The 16153-nt window shown below is 38.9% G+C and overlaps 1 protein-coding gene across 1 annotated transcript in view; it reads right to left on the bottom strand.

The window, feature by feature from the left end:
• COL6A6 (collagen type VI alpha 6 chain) overlaps positions 1-16153 on the bottom strand; it is a 128137-nt gene that overhangs the window by 60781 nt on the left and 51203 nt on the right. Inside the window, exons 11-20 of the mRNA XM_051962343.1 lie at positions 14385-14539; positions 11156-11248; positions 9973-10026; positions 8087-8158; positions 7962-7988; positions 7512-7556; positions 7364-7417; positions 6370-6432; positions 1939-2004; positions 676-729 (exon numbers count right to left, since the gene is read on the bottom strand). Of these exons, the coding sequence (XP_051818303.1) occupies positions 676-729; positions 1939-2004; positions 6370-6432; positions 7364-7417; positions 7512-7556; positions 7962-7988; positions 8087-8158; positions 9973-10026; positions 11156-11248; positions 14385-14539 (683 nt within the window). The remainder of the gene's footprint in view (positions 1-675; positions 730-1938; positions 2005-6369; positions 6433-7363; positions 7418-7511; positions 7557-7961; positions 7989-8086; positions 8159-9972; positions 10027-11155; positions 11249-14384; positions 14540-16153) is intronic.

The following is a 16153-nucleotide window of genomic DNA, read 5'->3' as shown; positions in this document are numbered from 1 at the left end:
AGGATCTGTTATGAAATGTAAGAATTTACAGGCGCCTTATTAATCATGTTTTCTATTATAAAATATTTTTCTTTGGCCCTTTTACAGTCTTTGTGTTTTACCAGTCAAGGGCAGGCTTTATTTCAGTTTACCCCATGTATTAAGGCCTGAACGTTAATGAAGAATGAGAAAACAAAACAAATTTGGCAGACATCTACATCTGGAGATGTTCCGAGGGATATGGAGCAGCACAGAGTAGAGAATGCTGGATTTGGGATCACCCACTCTGCTATATGTTACCTGTGTGAACTTGGACAGAACACTTATCTTCTCTTAGACTCACTCTCCTCATCTGTAAAATGGGGGTATAGGACAAAATGACATTTCCTTTCCTTCTGGTTCTAAGCCTATCACTCAGCTTGAGTCCGAGTCCTATCTCAAGGTCTTATCTACAAGTCTAGATGGCTTCCTACTCTAGCCTGCTGAGAAGAGGATGCCTCCCAAGATCCACTGAAGATGCCCGATGTCACCAGGTCGGGACGATTCCCCTGAAGGTCTAGTGCTACTGTCAGAGCCGCCACCACCACTTCAGACTGGCCAAGCCAGCAAGTCATCATGGAAGCACCCAAGTCCCTGCCCTGCTGTCACCCCCAAGGCCAGCAGGAAATTAGGACTCGGGTCTAGGTGGATTCTTACTGTGTCTCCTCGGGAGCCTGGAGATCCTGGTATTCCTGGCCGTCCGCGCCTTCCCTGCCAAGGAAACGAGCAGTTTCATTTTAGGACAAGTGCAAACATTTTTTATACCTCTCCCTCTTTGAATGAATTTGTAGAAACCCCGAGAAGCCAGTGGAGTCAAATGTGAGCGACAGAGAGAAATTCTCCCCTTTTGCATTACATTCCAATGACCATTAATCATATCTTCCTTTCAGGAAAGGAAATATATATATGTGTGTGTGTGTGTGTGTGTGTGTGTGTGTGTGTTTGTATATACAAACACACACACACACATATATATATATATATGTATGTATGTATATATATACACACATACATACACATATTAATGAGATGACGCCATCTGTTCTCATCTCTCTCTGGCATATATCACATCATATTTAAAATTAAATCTATCCATTAAGTCCTTACAAGCATTTTATTGCCATTTATTGGTAATGAAATATGTTGTATGTTGGTCATTAATATGATCATTTTTTTTGGCTTCCTCTACGTGGGTTATACATCGGTCATCCAGGATTCAGTCTTTTGGCTAAGTCACTGTGGTGACTAACACACCACTGATTAACATCTCAAAATAGGGTTCTTCAAAATCCAAAAGGAGGGAGGCAAAGTATCTTCTCTATTTTACCATTCACAACTCTAGGAAGAATTATGAAAATATGCATTCAATTAAGAGAAATGATGGGTAGAAACCAGTCCATTAAAAAAATCCTTAAGCAAGGATGGAATTCTTAAACTCAAAAACCTGGTGGGAATCTGTCACTGTTAAGTTTGTCAGAGAGATTTATCTTGAGCATCTGAAGAGCCATCATTACCCAATGCATACTATTCGTATCATATCACAAGAATATTTTGTTCTTTTACAATGTGTTTCCCCAATGTGTTGGGAGACAAGAGATCTCTTCTGCTGGAGTCAGTTCTATCAATTATTCCTGAAGAGATATTCCCATTCAACAGACAAATATACCAAGTGAAGGTTCAGCAAGACATTTACTCCCAAAGGAAGAATCAAAAATGGACATCTGAACTTCTGGATGCCACCAGATCAATTGAAACAGTGACTTTCCATCTATTCCATAGTTAGATTTTTTTATATTAAACAAATCAGCTTCTGAAAATAATATCCTTTGACTCATTTTATGTTCCATCCCCTTGTGCTTAGATTTCACCATTGCCTTGTAGCCATTTTACTAAAACAGTGTCAAATTCCCACATAGTTACTTGTCTTCCCCTTTCTCCTTTTGGGCCCGTGAGTCCATTTCTGTTATTGTCTGATCCAGGATTGCCCTAGGAAAAAAATAATAATAAAAGACAAAATTGTCAGCAGCTTTTGCTAAGAGAAAAAGCAATTTTTACATCATGTCTTCTCGGGTATTTCACAAGACATCAGGCCAAAAGAAATGAAAAAGTTGGCTGTAGAAATCCCACTCATTTAAGAGCACAAATACAGTAAAATAAATAAGTTGTTGGAACATTCTTCCTTGTCCATGGGGAACCAGCCCCCTGGATTTTTATAGTTATTTGGTGCTCTTCATGGAGAAATTAAATCTCAAAAACCATGTTCCTGATGTTGACCATAGTAACAGCATTATTCTTGAGGGACTGACCATCCAAAGATGAAGCCAAAGAGGCCCCTGATCCTCTGCTGCTACTTATGGCTTCCTCCTAAGTTACACAATACTCTGATATCTAGAGAAGGAACAAGAAGGTGTTCTTTCTTGCCTAAGTGGGACAAGAAGGAAGGTCCTTGCTGGCTTTTGGAGGGGATCCTGTTAGGAAAATCTTATCCCAGGTCCAGGAAGTCTGAGTCCCAGACATGTTCAACCTCTCTTTCCAACCTCTTGCTGCCAAATCATCCTTGCCAAATTTCTCTTTTGTTTTAAGTGATGCTGAAGAAGTAACCAAAAAAATATAAGATTTTTTAAAAAAAGAAATCAACTCTTCAGCACTGATACACTTTCTTCCCCCCTCCCCTCGAGACTAACCAAAATCTCCATATTTTTCCACATCTGCTGGTTACAGCTACTTCTCATCAACTCTTAACAGAACAAGGGGCTGAGAAAGCCATGTGGATGTGACACTAAAACACCCAATTGGTTGAACTGCTTCCATTGAAGCAGCCATCATTTTCTTGGAAAAATAAAGTCAAACCATTTGTTTGGCTCAATTGTCCAGTTGAGGAAATTTGGTGGCCAATTTGACCCATCTGGTAAACCCAAGTAAACACCACATCAGTCATTTAGCAAATATTTGCTGACCCACACTGGGATATAATCACTCTTTTAAAATAACAGATGTCATTTTAAAATACTGGGTAAAAAAAAATCAGTCAATATTTTAAAATATGTACTTTAAATATACTAGAGGAGTACATTATTTGAAAGAAATTCTGAAGTGAATCATTTAGTAAATCCAATAATTACCTTCAAATTTGTTTTTATTTTCCCAAGCTTGAACTTTGGCGTATTAAGTTTTCTTAAAATAGCTTAACTTCTATTTTGAGAGAGAAGGATAAGGAGGAACAAGACTAGAGATTTCATTTCATTTTCCAGTGAGGAAATTCCCTCTACTAATGCAAACTGGTACTTGTTCTGCTATTCAACAGTCTAAAAGAGATTCCTAGTGGGTACTAAGAGGAATCACAGGGCCAATATTTGTCAAGGGTGTGACCCTGGGTCTTCCTAACTTTGTAGCCTTTTTCTGTTCTGTTATCCCAGAGGTTCTCAAAGTATGATCCAAGGATTCCTAGGAGTCTCAGATCCTTCAAAAGATTTACGAGATCAAAATTATTTTCATAATGATATAAGGATGTTTTAATTTCAAATAGGATTAATTTCAATAGGCAGCAGCTCAAATAAATACTTGTGTGTGAAAGTCCTAAATAATTTTTAAGAATCTTAAAGGATCCCCAGACCAAAAAGTTTGAGAACCAGTACTCTATGCCATGAAGAGCTAAACGTATGTGTATGTGTGTTTGTATGTGATTATCAATAAAGGAGATAGAAGATACTTAGGAAATTTAGACAGATAAACCACATGTGACTCAGCCCTAAGCTGTGTGTTTGTAAAACCAACAACTCCAAGAAGACAGGTATTCTGCTAGTTACAGAGGCAGCAGAATTCTGTCTACATAGGGAACAGGTACATGAATTCTCTCCTTCCTCTTCCATTTGGGTAAATAAGGAGACCATTAGCGATTTAGCGATACATGACCATGGACAGCACCAGTCACTTTAGTACATATGTATGTTAAGTCTCCTTCCTTACTCCCTTACCTACCCTCCCAAAAGAGAGTTCCAATTCTGCCCAAGCTCTGCCTAGCTTTGTGTGTGATTCTTGGAGGTTGCTATTTCAAGGGAAGAATGCAGTAGCAGAATTGATGGATTTCATGGTGGAGCCTGGGAAGAAAACATGGGCTCATGGACACTGGGGCTAGAAGAGATCTTAGAGATCCTCAGTTTTCAGGTGCCCCACATTACATAGACAGTGATTGGACCCAGATCCTTTGACTTTATGGACAATTCTCTCCTAACAATAGCAAACTGCCTCCAACAAGGCACAGGAAAAAAGCAGAAACAGCCCTATCTCATGTAAGGGCTGCCTCAGTGGATTTGAAGAAAGAACTCTGGATTTGAGGAAAGAAATCTTGATTTGACTTTCTACCCTCTGTATATGTGGGGAACCATTTAAAATAACCTCACAAGTGAGTTTGGGTCCCTATTTAAGAGGATGGTTGTAGCTGTGACTGGGGTATAATCACTTGCACTCCTGCAGCAAAGAGGGAGAGGGCTAGCGTCTTACTAACAGGAATATTAGCTACTTGTCTACAAATAAATAAATAAGATAAGATAAGATAAAATAAGACAGCCAGAGTGAGCTGGGATCTGATTCCTCCCTAGCCTATCTCAGCTCTCCACCAAATTAACATTTTCCCCATTGGAGAGTCAATGAGTATTTATTAAAGCTTACACTGTGCTGGATACAGAGAACACAAAGAAAGGCAAACACAGTCTTTAACCCCAAAAGGCTTACATACGCACTGGGGAGATGACATATGAATGACTAGATACATTTCACTGAAAGCCACAAAGAGTCAGATGAGATTGGACGACCCAATAACTCAACAACTCTGGAAAAGGAAGGAGCAGCAGTCAGGGGCTGGAAAAGGCTTCCAACAGCATCTAGGATTTAAATTAAGTCTTGAAGAAAACCAAGAGGAAGGAATGAAGAAGCAGAGGGGGACCAAGACCTTTCCAGATGTGGGTGATCATCATAATAATAATAACATGGCACTCTGAGGTTTGTAAAATGCTTTACAAATACCTCATTTAATGATGGATGTAGAGTGTTGTATATGAACGGCCAGCCACGGTCAGACCATAAAGTAACAGGAGGGAAATAAAATGTAAGAAGCATGGATAAGGAAGAAGGGTCCGGGCTGGGAAGGATCTAGACCACCAAACTGAGGGCTTGACCTGATCCTGGAGGTAACCAGCAGCCATGGGAGTTCATGAAGCAGGGGAATGATGTCAGCCCATGCTTTACAAAAATGGTGGCTGAGCAGAGAATGGGCGGAATAGGGAGAGACTTGAAGCTGTGTCTGGGGGGTCTCTGACTCCTCTGAACAACTTCCCTTTCTCCCAGAGCTCTGAGGGAGCACCAGGAGGAGGGCTGCGGGGGGCCCCTGGCCCAGGCACAAAAATCACAGCCATAGCCCTGAATCTGTTCAAGAAGGATATACTTCATTGGGCCGTGCATTGTTTTGACACACCAGCCAACAGGAACATTACACAAGACTTCCCAGTCACTGTGGTGTTTGTGCACCCGAGAAGCTGAGCGGATGTACGGGAGAGCATGGCATTCCGCCAAAGAGGGACATTTTCCAGAAATGGGCGGATGGCACATGTTATGGATCATGCCTTCGCACGCCGGCACTGATCCCATCAACTCTGCTCACCCATCTTTCCTTGGGACAGAAACCCACAAGCCACACACAGGGACAGGCAGCAGTCCCGGGGCTGGGACAGATTCTGGGTGGGGTGCCAGGGACACACATGTCAAAGGGAGCGCTTGGATAAATGGAACACTCCAGAGAGCCAGCTTTCCAGGCACCAGCTGGGACATTCAGGGAATTACGCAGGGACGCTCAGAGTATTCAGGTGGTGCACCTTTCAGAGGAATTTAAAATTCTACAACTGTTAGATTGGACATAATCACAACTGAGCTACCCTGATGGAGTCTAGAAACAATCAAGAGAAATGCTCGTTTTCTGGAGGTGGAAGCCTCTTAAACTGATCTATTTTTACACAGGAGCCAGATTCTTCCAGGGCATAAAGTATTTCCTGTTTCTAAGTTAGATACCTTAGGGAGCTTCCAGAAGAAAAAAATGTAAGAACTAATAATAGGATTAAAAGGAAATGAATTCTATTCAAATGCAATTTTTTTAAATATAAAAAAACAAGTTCACATATCCCAGGTTAAAAATCAATTATGTATGAAAGTACTTAGTAAGTGCTTTAAAATTTTATTCAATCAGTAAGCATTTATTAAGTACCTACTCTGTGCCAAGTAAATGTGTAGCATACACTTGGTGCTTAATGAATGCCCATTTTATGCTTGTGGTTTCACTTAATAGAATAAAAAAAAACTTACAGGATCTCCTCGCACTCCTCTTTGGCCACTGTCACCAGGGGGTCCTTTCTTCCCAGGGATGCCCTAAAAAGAATGGGGTTCTATATTATAATATAGACAGAATTTTTCCTCTAAGATATTAAAATATAAGTCAAAACATTTTCACAAAAATTTTTTCTATTCAGGTAAATCGGTTTTTAAAGAGAATATTAAAGTTTAAAAAAAACAAAAAACAAAAAGCCCAAAAACTCCTGTCTTCCACGCACTGTCTCAGAGGGTGTGAGCACTCACACTGTGAAAGCAGCAGCCTGCTAGGCATTTGGTAGGAACCCACTTAAATACTGTTTCTTCCAGTCCTTAAATTGGCTCTTCTCTGCTTTCTTCCTACCCAGTGACCCTTAAACTGGCTATTCTGTATCTTCTTCCTACCCAGTGATCCCTTTCTCTGACTTTTCTGCCCATTCCTCCAGCGACTTCTGCTCTCTCCCTGTCTTTCTTCTACCAAAAATTGCTTTCAGGAGGGGGTCTCAAACTAATTTACACTAAGGTGTAAAGGTCAGACAAAATACAAATTTAACGCCCTCCTCCTCTAAGAGGTCATAGCATCACAGGAAGAGAGATTCTGAAGGGGAATTCAGAAGCCATTTGACCAACTCTTGAAATTTATACATGAGGAAATCAAGTCCCAGAGACATTGAATTACTTGTCCAAAGTGCACCAGGAGTCAGTGTCAGAGGCAGAACCTGAATACAATATTTTTGACTCCAAATGCTGCACTTGTCCTGTGCCATGCGATCCCTTTTGAAACAAGTCTCTCTAATGACAGAATTTCCATTTTCTCAGCAGGCACTGAAAATTGGTTTTTAGAAGATGGAGGAACTCTTCCTTCAGAAAGTTACTGCCAAAATCATTGGTTTTTTTAACTGGCCTGTTGCACCTATTTCCAATGAAGACTTCTTAAAAAAATCTTATTTTCTCTTTTTGAGTTTAAACCCTCCAAGAATAAGTCTATCACCTGAGAACCTTCATCTCCTTTTTCTCCTTTTGTTCCTGGAAGGCCACTTTCACCCTAAAAAAGAAAAAAAAGAGGCAAAAAGTCTCCTTTTCCTCAGCAAGAGGTCTCTTAAGTGTCAAGTTTCTATGAGAGGAGATGATGGGTTTACCTGTTCTCCATTGATCCCATTAAGCCCGAGTTCCCCAATTTCTCCCTGAAAATGCAGAGTTATAAGTGTTAAAAAGCCCCCTACACCAAAGTAAAATGAAGCCAGACATTAACCAGAACAATACATAATTCAGTATCCAAGAGGAAGAGTTTGAATAAACACATGTGATACATATATACATATATATTCTTTCCATAAAGGTTTATACAGGCTGTTATTAAGCTTGATCTCAATAAAAAAATTTTTAAAAAGAGCAAAACTGAAATGTTTGATGGAGAAAATAAAATTGCTTGTTATCAAATAAAAGACCAAATGTAACATAATGAATTTTTAGATAGAAGGTCATCAGACAATCCATTTATAAATCCAATGTAGGAACCTGTTAGCCAGTACAGGATGGGTCATTTTAAATCATTCTCTGCAGTTTAATAACGAGCCTTGATACTGTACCTCCTCTCCACTGAGTCCCCTGTTTCCCTGAAAAGAATGAAAAAAGAAAAATAAAAAGATTAAATTTGGGGAAATTTTATAAAACTGTATCAAAATATTTCTCAATGGCTTCAAAATATGGTTACCTTGGGCCCTTTGCTCCCATGGCATCCTTTAACGCCTTCCTCTCCCATTGGTCCAGGGGAGCCTCTTTCTCCCTGAGAGAAGAACAGTAATTAACATTGTAATATGGAATTTGGAGGCAGCTAGGAAAACTACTCTTGGATAAACCAGAGCATTGGGGCTCTGAGACTGGAATCAGGCAGCCTCATCTTCCCAAGTGCAAATTTAACCTCAGACACTTACTGCTGTGTGACCCTGGGCAAGTCACTTAACCTTCTTTCCTCAGTTTCCTTATCTGTAAAATGAGTTAGAGAAGGAAATTGCAAACCACTTTAGTATCTATGCCCAGAAACTCCCAAGGGGGGTCACAAAGTCCTGGACATGACTGAAAAATGATAGAATAACAAATAAGGAATTCTTTTTAAAAGGCTGAAAAATTACTTGCCTTAACACTATTCCTCAAAAAATGTTCTTGGGACTCCTAAGATTTCCCAAGACTCTTTAAAGGAGCTCATGAGGTCAAAATTAACTGAATTAATATTTAAATTTAATACATCTAACAATTCAATGAATAAAACCCATGTAAATAAAAGATCTCTGTGTAGGGAGACTCCCTGATGATTTTTAAGAATATAAAAAGATCTGGGACTATAAAGTCCGAGAACCACAATGCTAGCAGAATAACTCCAACTCTCTTACAAGAGTTATACTCTGGGCTCCATAGTTCAGAAGAGGAAAGAGAGAAACTAGTGCTACCATAATAAAAATCTTTCTTTTATATCCATCTGTCTATCATCCATGTGGGAGATGCTAAAGAATGTTAAATGAAACCCTCTAAAAAACTTCTGATCTAAGAAATATATCCAATGAGGGCAGAGATGTAAGTGTACCCCAATCATGAAAGGAAAATACATTAAATGAGGTAGCATTTATTTTATGAAGAAGCCAAGGAGCTGAAGTCCTCATTGAGGTGAGGGGGGGGGAAGTGATTTGAAAAGGGAATTATTGGGATCAGATGCCGAGTTGGGATGAAGTAGAATTTACAGATAAGAAACTGGGAACTAGAAGTAATACAAGTATTCATTTAACCCAATTCCTAATTTTACCAATGAGGAGGCTGAGATCTAAAGAATTTAGGCCAAGGTCATACAGAGGGGGGATTTGAATTCAGGTCTTGTGATTCCCGGAGTCTAGTACACAGTAGACACTTAATAAATGATTACTGTTTGAACGACAAAAATTATATTACATGACAGTATTTGGAGGTACCGAAGCTAAGAAGAAAGAAGAAAGAATGTGGTTTAGCAGGAAAACTTTAGATTATACATGGAATCATTAAATACAAGAATGTAGTTGAGTGGACTCATCTGGGAAGAATGGGGTTTGAATGAGGAGGAGAAAGGGAAAGCAAGTTTAGGGGCCCCACTGCTTAACGGGAGTGATAGCCATGGAGAATGACCAAAATGGTCCAGAGATTGTGAAGGCTCTGGGTGTGTGAAGGCTCTGGGATCGTTTCTCATCTCTGGTCCAATACAATCCTCAGCCATCAAATGGGAGAAGTCACCTCCAATTTCTAAGATTCACATTCTCCTCTTCTAGCTGGAATGATGATTTCCCCCAGCAGATCACAAAGGAGAACAAAGGGAAGACTTGAGGACAACATAAAGATATCCAAAAAATCCTTTCCAATTGGACTATTTTCCTTGCACCAAAGAGGAAATTTCTGAGGATGTACAACAGATCTTGTCGAATCCCATTGTGAGTTTGGCTTTCTTAGGGTGGCAGAAAGCAAAAGGGCTTTGTGTATTTCTTCGTTCAGAAGCCACTTTTTGAGCCAGTCCCAGCAACACTACATTTGTCCGGGAGAAATATTTCTAGTAGAAGAGAAAGTTAAAAAGTGTTAACTTACAGGGACACCTTCTTCTCCCAGGTGGCCTTCACTGCCTTTAACACCTGGAAGTCCCTGAAAACAAGAAAGAGAAAGGAATATGAGCGTTTCTCAGGTCAAGTCAACATGGCACTGAACATTTATTAACTACCTGCTGTGTGCCAGGATTAGTGTTAAATGCTTTGCAAATAAAAAAAAAATTCTTAAGGAAAGTTCCTTAATCTTACTGACTTTAATTTCCCACAGAACAGCAAAGAGGTGGAAAAATGTCAATTTGTTGCATAATTCTCCATAATTCACTTTTTCACACATAGATTATATCAATACATCCCAAGTGAATGGGACTCTAGTATCACTCTTTTCTTCCACACAACTCTGGACTTACAAATATGATAATACAATTGGGGAAATATTTCTGTCTTCCGGATAGGGAAATAAAGTTCTTTTATCATTTTTCAAAAATGTTTTGCACCATGTTATATTGAGTGTAAGCAAATCATATAAATTTTTGCTTTCTTTTGAAATTGTTTCTGCTTTTTTGAACTCTGGGAAGAAAGTTCTGCTGGATGAAAACTTGCTGCAGGGACACACCCATGTTGATTTGGGAGTTACAAAATAGTGGCAGCTGTACAACCTTGAAAATAGATACGTCCATACTTAAACACAAAAAAATCATTATGAACCATATCCATAAGTTCAACTGTCCTATGGGTGTATGTTATGCTTGACTATTTTACAGATGGGGTGGCTACGTGGCAGAGCAGATAGAGTGCTGGGCCCGGAGTCGGGATACTCATCTTCTGGGCCTCAGACGCTGAATAGCTGTGTGACCCTGGCCAGTCAGTTAACTCTGCCTCAGTTTTCTTATCTTCAGGAGAAGAAAATGGCAAATTACTCGAGGATCTCTGCCCAAAATGGGCAATCAACAAAGAGTTGGAGATCTATCAATCTATCCGTCCAGATGATTATCTACTTATATCTATCTATATCATGCATTTACATATGTTTCAGACTATCAAGGCCTTTTTTGTCAAGGAAAATGCACGTGTAGCCAAATTAAAATATGAAACTGATGTAGAGTAAATAATGGCCAGAGGAATATAAAATAACCACCTTGTTACTAATAAACTCATTGCTGCCATTTTCCTCTGGAGGATAAATCCAATCTACAAGAAACAAGAATTCACATCCTGATTAGGCTCACCTTCTTCCCTGGTGTGCCTGGTTCTCCAATGGCACCATCTCCCCCAGAACACTTGCAAAGCAGACAGCAACATGTCCTTTCGGCAACATTAGCCTGAAGCAAAACAGAAAAATTTGTTGAGAGAGAGACAGAGACAGAGACAGAGAGAGACAGAGAGAGACATAGAGAGAGAGAGAAAGAGAGAAAGAGAGAGAGAGAGAGAGACAGAGACAGACAGAGAGAGAGAGACAGACAGAGAGACAAACAGAGACAGACAGAGAGACAAACAGAGACAGACAGAGAGACAGAGAGAGACAGAGAGAGACAGAGAGAGACAGAGAGAGACAGAGAGAGACAGAGAGAGAGACAGAGAGAGACAGAGAGAGACAGAGAGACAGACAGAGACAGAGAGACAGACAGAGACAGAGAGAGACAGACAGAGAGACAGAGAGACACAGAGACAGAGAGACACAGAGACAGAGAGGACACAGAGACAGAGAGACACAGAGACAGAGAGACACAGAGACAGAGAGACACAGAGACAGAGAGACACAGAGACAGAGAGAGACACAGAGACAGAGAGAGGACACAGAGACAGAGAGACAGAGACAGAGAGAGGACACAGAGACAGAGACACAGAGACAGAGAGAGACACAGAGACAGAGACACAGAGACAGAGAGAGACAAGAGACAGAGAGAGAGAGACACAGAGACAGAGAGAGACACAGAGACAGAGAGAGACACAGAGACAGAGAGAGACACAGAGACAGAGAGAGACACAGAGACAGAGAGAGACACAGAGACAGAGACAGAGCGTGAGAGACAGAGAGAGAGAGACACACACACACACACACAGACAGAGACAGAGACAGAGAGAGCGCCCCCTGCATTTCAAATTAATCTTATGACATCTTGGTATAAATGACTCACATTTCTCATATAATCACAGTGACTATTCCAGAAGAAGAGAACATTCATAGGACACAACATGAAATCAAATAGTTCCAGGCTAACATGGTTCTCATCTTGGGTCTTTCATCTAACAGACCATAAAGACTTAAAAATGTGTTCTTTCTACCATTTTAAGGACTGCTGAACTGAGGCAAGGATCATAGAAGGGACCTCAGAGAATCCATCTGGCCAAAAGCTCTCATTTTCAATGTTTGTCCAACGTCACATAGATAGCAAATGGATGGTGAGCTATCGCACTGCATCCTAGTATATTCATATATAGATTTTTTTTACCTGTACAGACGGATGATTTTTATTTAACCATCCAAAAAGAGTCTATAACAAATAAAGGCATGCTTTTCCTCCCTCTTCTGCAGTAACTTGACCTCTATAGTAGAATTAGAGGACCCGACATTATTCAATTTAACACTAGAATGAAGATACAGCAGAGGTAAACACCATCAGAATATTAGGTCTGTTTCAAGAATGGCAGAACTATCCATCAACTATACACCAAGATGGATTTTTTCTTTTTCTTTTTTGGGGGGAAGGGGAAGTGATAATTTGTATAAATGTAAAGTGAGCTATTTGTATACATAAATATCATATATTGAATATATATATATGTACTAATATGTGACTAATACACAGGTCTGTATGGGGAAAATAAGTATAGTAATCTCAATCTTTATGCCCCAAAGTTCCCAATCACATTCTGGTATCCAAAAATTAAATTTGCAGGCAATTGATATCCTGGATCGTTAATTACTGTGGATTTTTTCAAGTGCCTACCGAGTCAAAATTCTTAAACTATTTTTTTGCCTTCTCATATTATGAAATTCTTATTCATCTTTAGAAATGTTTAAAAAAGGGAAGTTTTTTAAGCAATTAAAGTTTAGTCATTAAAATAAAAAAAAAAGGACATAATAAATAAACTAACTGGAGCCTTCACTTTGTAGGTCCTGTTGCCAATTTTTCTCTGAGTCAATAGACTTATTTACATGCAAAGACTGTATATGAGAGATGGCCTATGGTAGTGGGAAGAAAGCCAGACTGGGAACTAGAAAGTGTGGGTTCAAATCCAGGCACTTTCATTTGCTATCTGGGTGACCTTGGGAACGTTTTCTTCAGCTATCGAGTGAGGGGGGCACTGGATAATTTCTAAGGTCTCTTTCTAGCCATGAGCTTATGATCATGTATGCCTGCGTTGATTATCATAAATAAAGTACTCTCCTTTCATCTGCATTACATTGAAAACTTGGGTTGACTTTTTATTCAAAGGCATAATTTGTCAGTTCCCTATTTCATTAATGATGATTTTTCAAAGGCATAGCAAAAACAGAGCCCATTAAAAATTGAATAGTGTCAAAAATAGATACATCCTGAAAATTCTCCACTGAGAGTCTCATTCTTTTTGTCTTCCTTTTCTTTATCTGTCTCTGCTTTGAAGAGAAGACAGTGAAGTAATTTCATTGATTCAGATTTGACTAACTTGGAATTTGGATTTTTAAAAAATGAACATGAGACTTGCTAACCAAATTTAGAATATAAAAATCATAATGAGAAAACCCACCCAGTTAAGACAATTCATTTTAAAATAATTTAGAAATGCCCACTTAAATGTATAATGTATCTGCGATATAGCATTAGCTACCACATCAGAAAGTAATTGCTTTTATTTGCCATTTACCAAGCAACATCTGGCTTGGCAAATTAAAATTATAACATGTCCTTAAAAGAAATCAAACCATATATTTTTGACCATGTTCTCTAATTGGGACTCCTTATTAATTCAAAGGGACTAGTCTGTTCAAATGAATAAAACTGTATTTCAGATAAATTTACTTAAATCAAATGTATTAACATATTCAAGGTTTGCTTTGCAAATCTTATTATATTAATAAGAGTTATTATTTTTAATTATTATTATAATTACTACTATTACTACTTCAGTTACCTGTAAATTCAGTGATATAAGTCTGCCCTCTATAACACAGATCATGACCCCTCTTATACATTGCAGGTGAGCTCCCAAAGCTGTTATGACTAAATAATCCACCATCTTGTGGCCATCCTGGTGATGAGGCTCTCAGAATTTACCAAAGAGGCCCAAACTTGAAGCCTTTTCCACTTGGGAGAACCTAAAATTGACTTTCCCTGATATAATTTTCAAAAGTCTAGGGTCAACCTCTGCAACCACAATGAGGAATCAGAGTAGAATTTTTCAGATAATCATAAAAAATAAATGTGAGCAGCAAGATGTAATTTCAAGCCACTAGCCTTTCTTCAAAACACTTACCAGATATTTTGAGAGCCTGCTTCCCAAATCTCTCATGCCGATTGTTAACTGAGTCCTATAATCAAATCCTTTCCCAAATTCAATGTACAGAAGATCAGCTAGGTCATTTGCATCAGTAGCTTCTTCCAGAGCAACGGTTATCAAAGCGTTGAGCCCTATTCAACAGAGTTTACACTTCTTTAAGTGAAATTGCTTCAGTAAACATGATGATTTTGCATATATATTGAAATTTTTATTCCAGAGAGAGAGTGCTAGTCGTCAGAATTAAGCAATGAAGTCTCAACTTATTCTCCATGTCAGAATTTTTCTTCCTCTAGCACAGGCTGTAATTGACAAGTACTAATTCCATAATAAGATGATACTTGAATTAAATTTCTGCAAAATGATTAGGTAGGCATGGGTGGAGAGGCTCAACTAAGTTTTCAAGTCCCTAAAGGCCTGAAGGTCAAACATTGATAGTCAACATGATTTTTAGAGTACCTACTGTGTGCACAGTGCCATAGGTAAATCCACAAATTTAGAAGTCTTTTAATTACCTCCTCTGAGACTTCATGATCTTATTGGAAAGAGAATGATTGTACATGAAACCATTAAAAACTATTGTTTTAGAGTATGTGAACAAATTCCAACTAATGCATTATAAGCCAAGTTACACAAAAAGTGCCAAAAGGATGTGGAAGAGCCAGGAAATGTTAATTATAGTGTGAGAGATGCTTGGAAGAAATGGATCTTGGGATGGATTTTTAAAGACATGAAGAAGTGAAAAGGAAGAAGTTGGGAATAACATACAAAGGATGTAGAAATGGAGGGGGCAAGTTATGACAGACACAGAAGGGCCATGTTGAGAGGTCATAAGTCATCAGGTATGTTGAGGTAAGGCAACTATAGAGAGATACTATAGAGAAGGATGTGGAAGAGAACGGAAGAGAACATTTCCTAAACTTGAGTTTGACAATTTGGAAAAAATATGCTCATCTGTTCTATTTTATTAATGAAAGGCTGTTTTTCTAGCCTTGTTTTTCCTTAAAAATTCCAGAGGTTGCAAAAATCATAAAGATTATATGAACACCACAAGTGATGACAGGACAAATAAAACAGCTCTATAAGGCTTTATTAGGAACAGCTTCTTTGAGGAATGACCGTGTAAGTATGCGAGCATCTTAAGCCAAAGAATGGTGGGGGAAAGAAAAGAGCTCCAAAAAACTAAAGAGGGACACAGATTTAGAACATAGGGCAAGAACACAGACTCAAGTTACAAATGTAAAGCAACATGGGTAAATAAATAAATGAATGAATGGACTGGAAAGAATTTATTAAGTATTACATGTCAGGCTTAGTGCTATGCAGGCTGGGGATATAGATAGAAAATCAAGATAGTCTTTGTTCTCTTAGACAGCAAGATGGTGCAATGGCTGAATGGAAAGCTTAGTGCTGGAAACATCTGAGTTCAACTTGGATATTTACTAGATGAGTGACCCTGGGCAATTCACTTAATCTCTCTATTTGTCCCACTGTTCTGAGATGTAAAATAGGGGTAATAATAGCACCTGCTTTCCAGGGTTGTGAAGATCAAATGAGAAAATAACTGTGAAATCCTTTGCACAGTACATGGAACGCAATAAACACTACATAAGTATTAATGATGCTCTCAAGGACTTAATATTCTAAGGGGGAAGAAACCCACAGTGAATACATTTTCAGGGTAAATAGAAGAGGGGCAGATGGCAAGATTCCCATGAGTCTTTGGGTTGAATGAGTAGTTCAGATGG

Source organism: Antechinus flavipes, chromosome 5 (genome assembly GCF_016432865.1).
Source record: "Antechinus flavipes isolate AdamAnt ecotype Samford, QLD, Australia chromosome 5, AdamAnt_v2, whole genome shotgun sequence".
NCBI lineage: Eukaryota > Metazoa > Chordata > Mammalia > Dasyuromorphia > Dasyuridae > Antechinus > Antechinus flavipes.
This window is presented reverse-complemented; position numbering and strand designations above follow the sequence as displayed.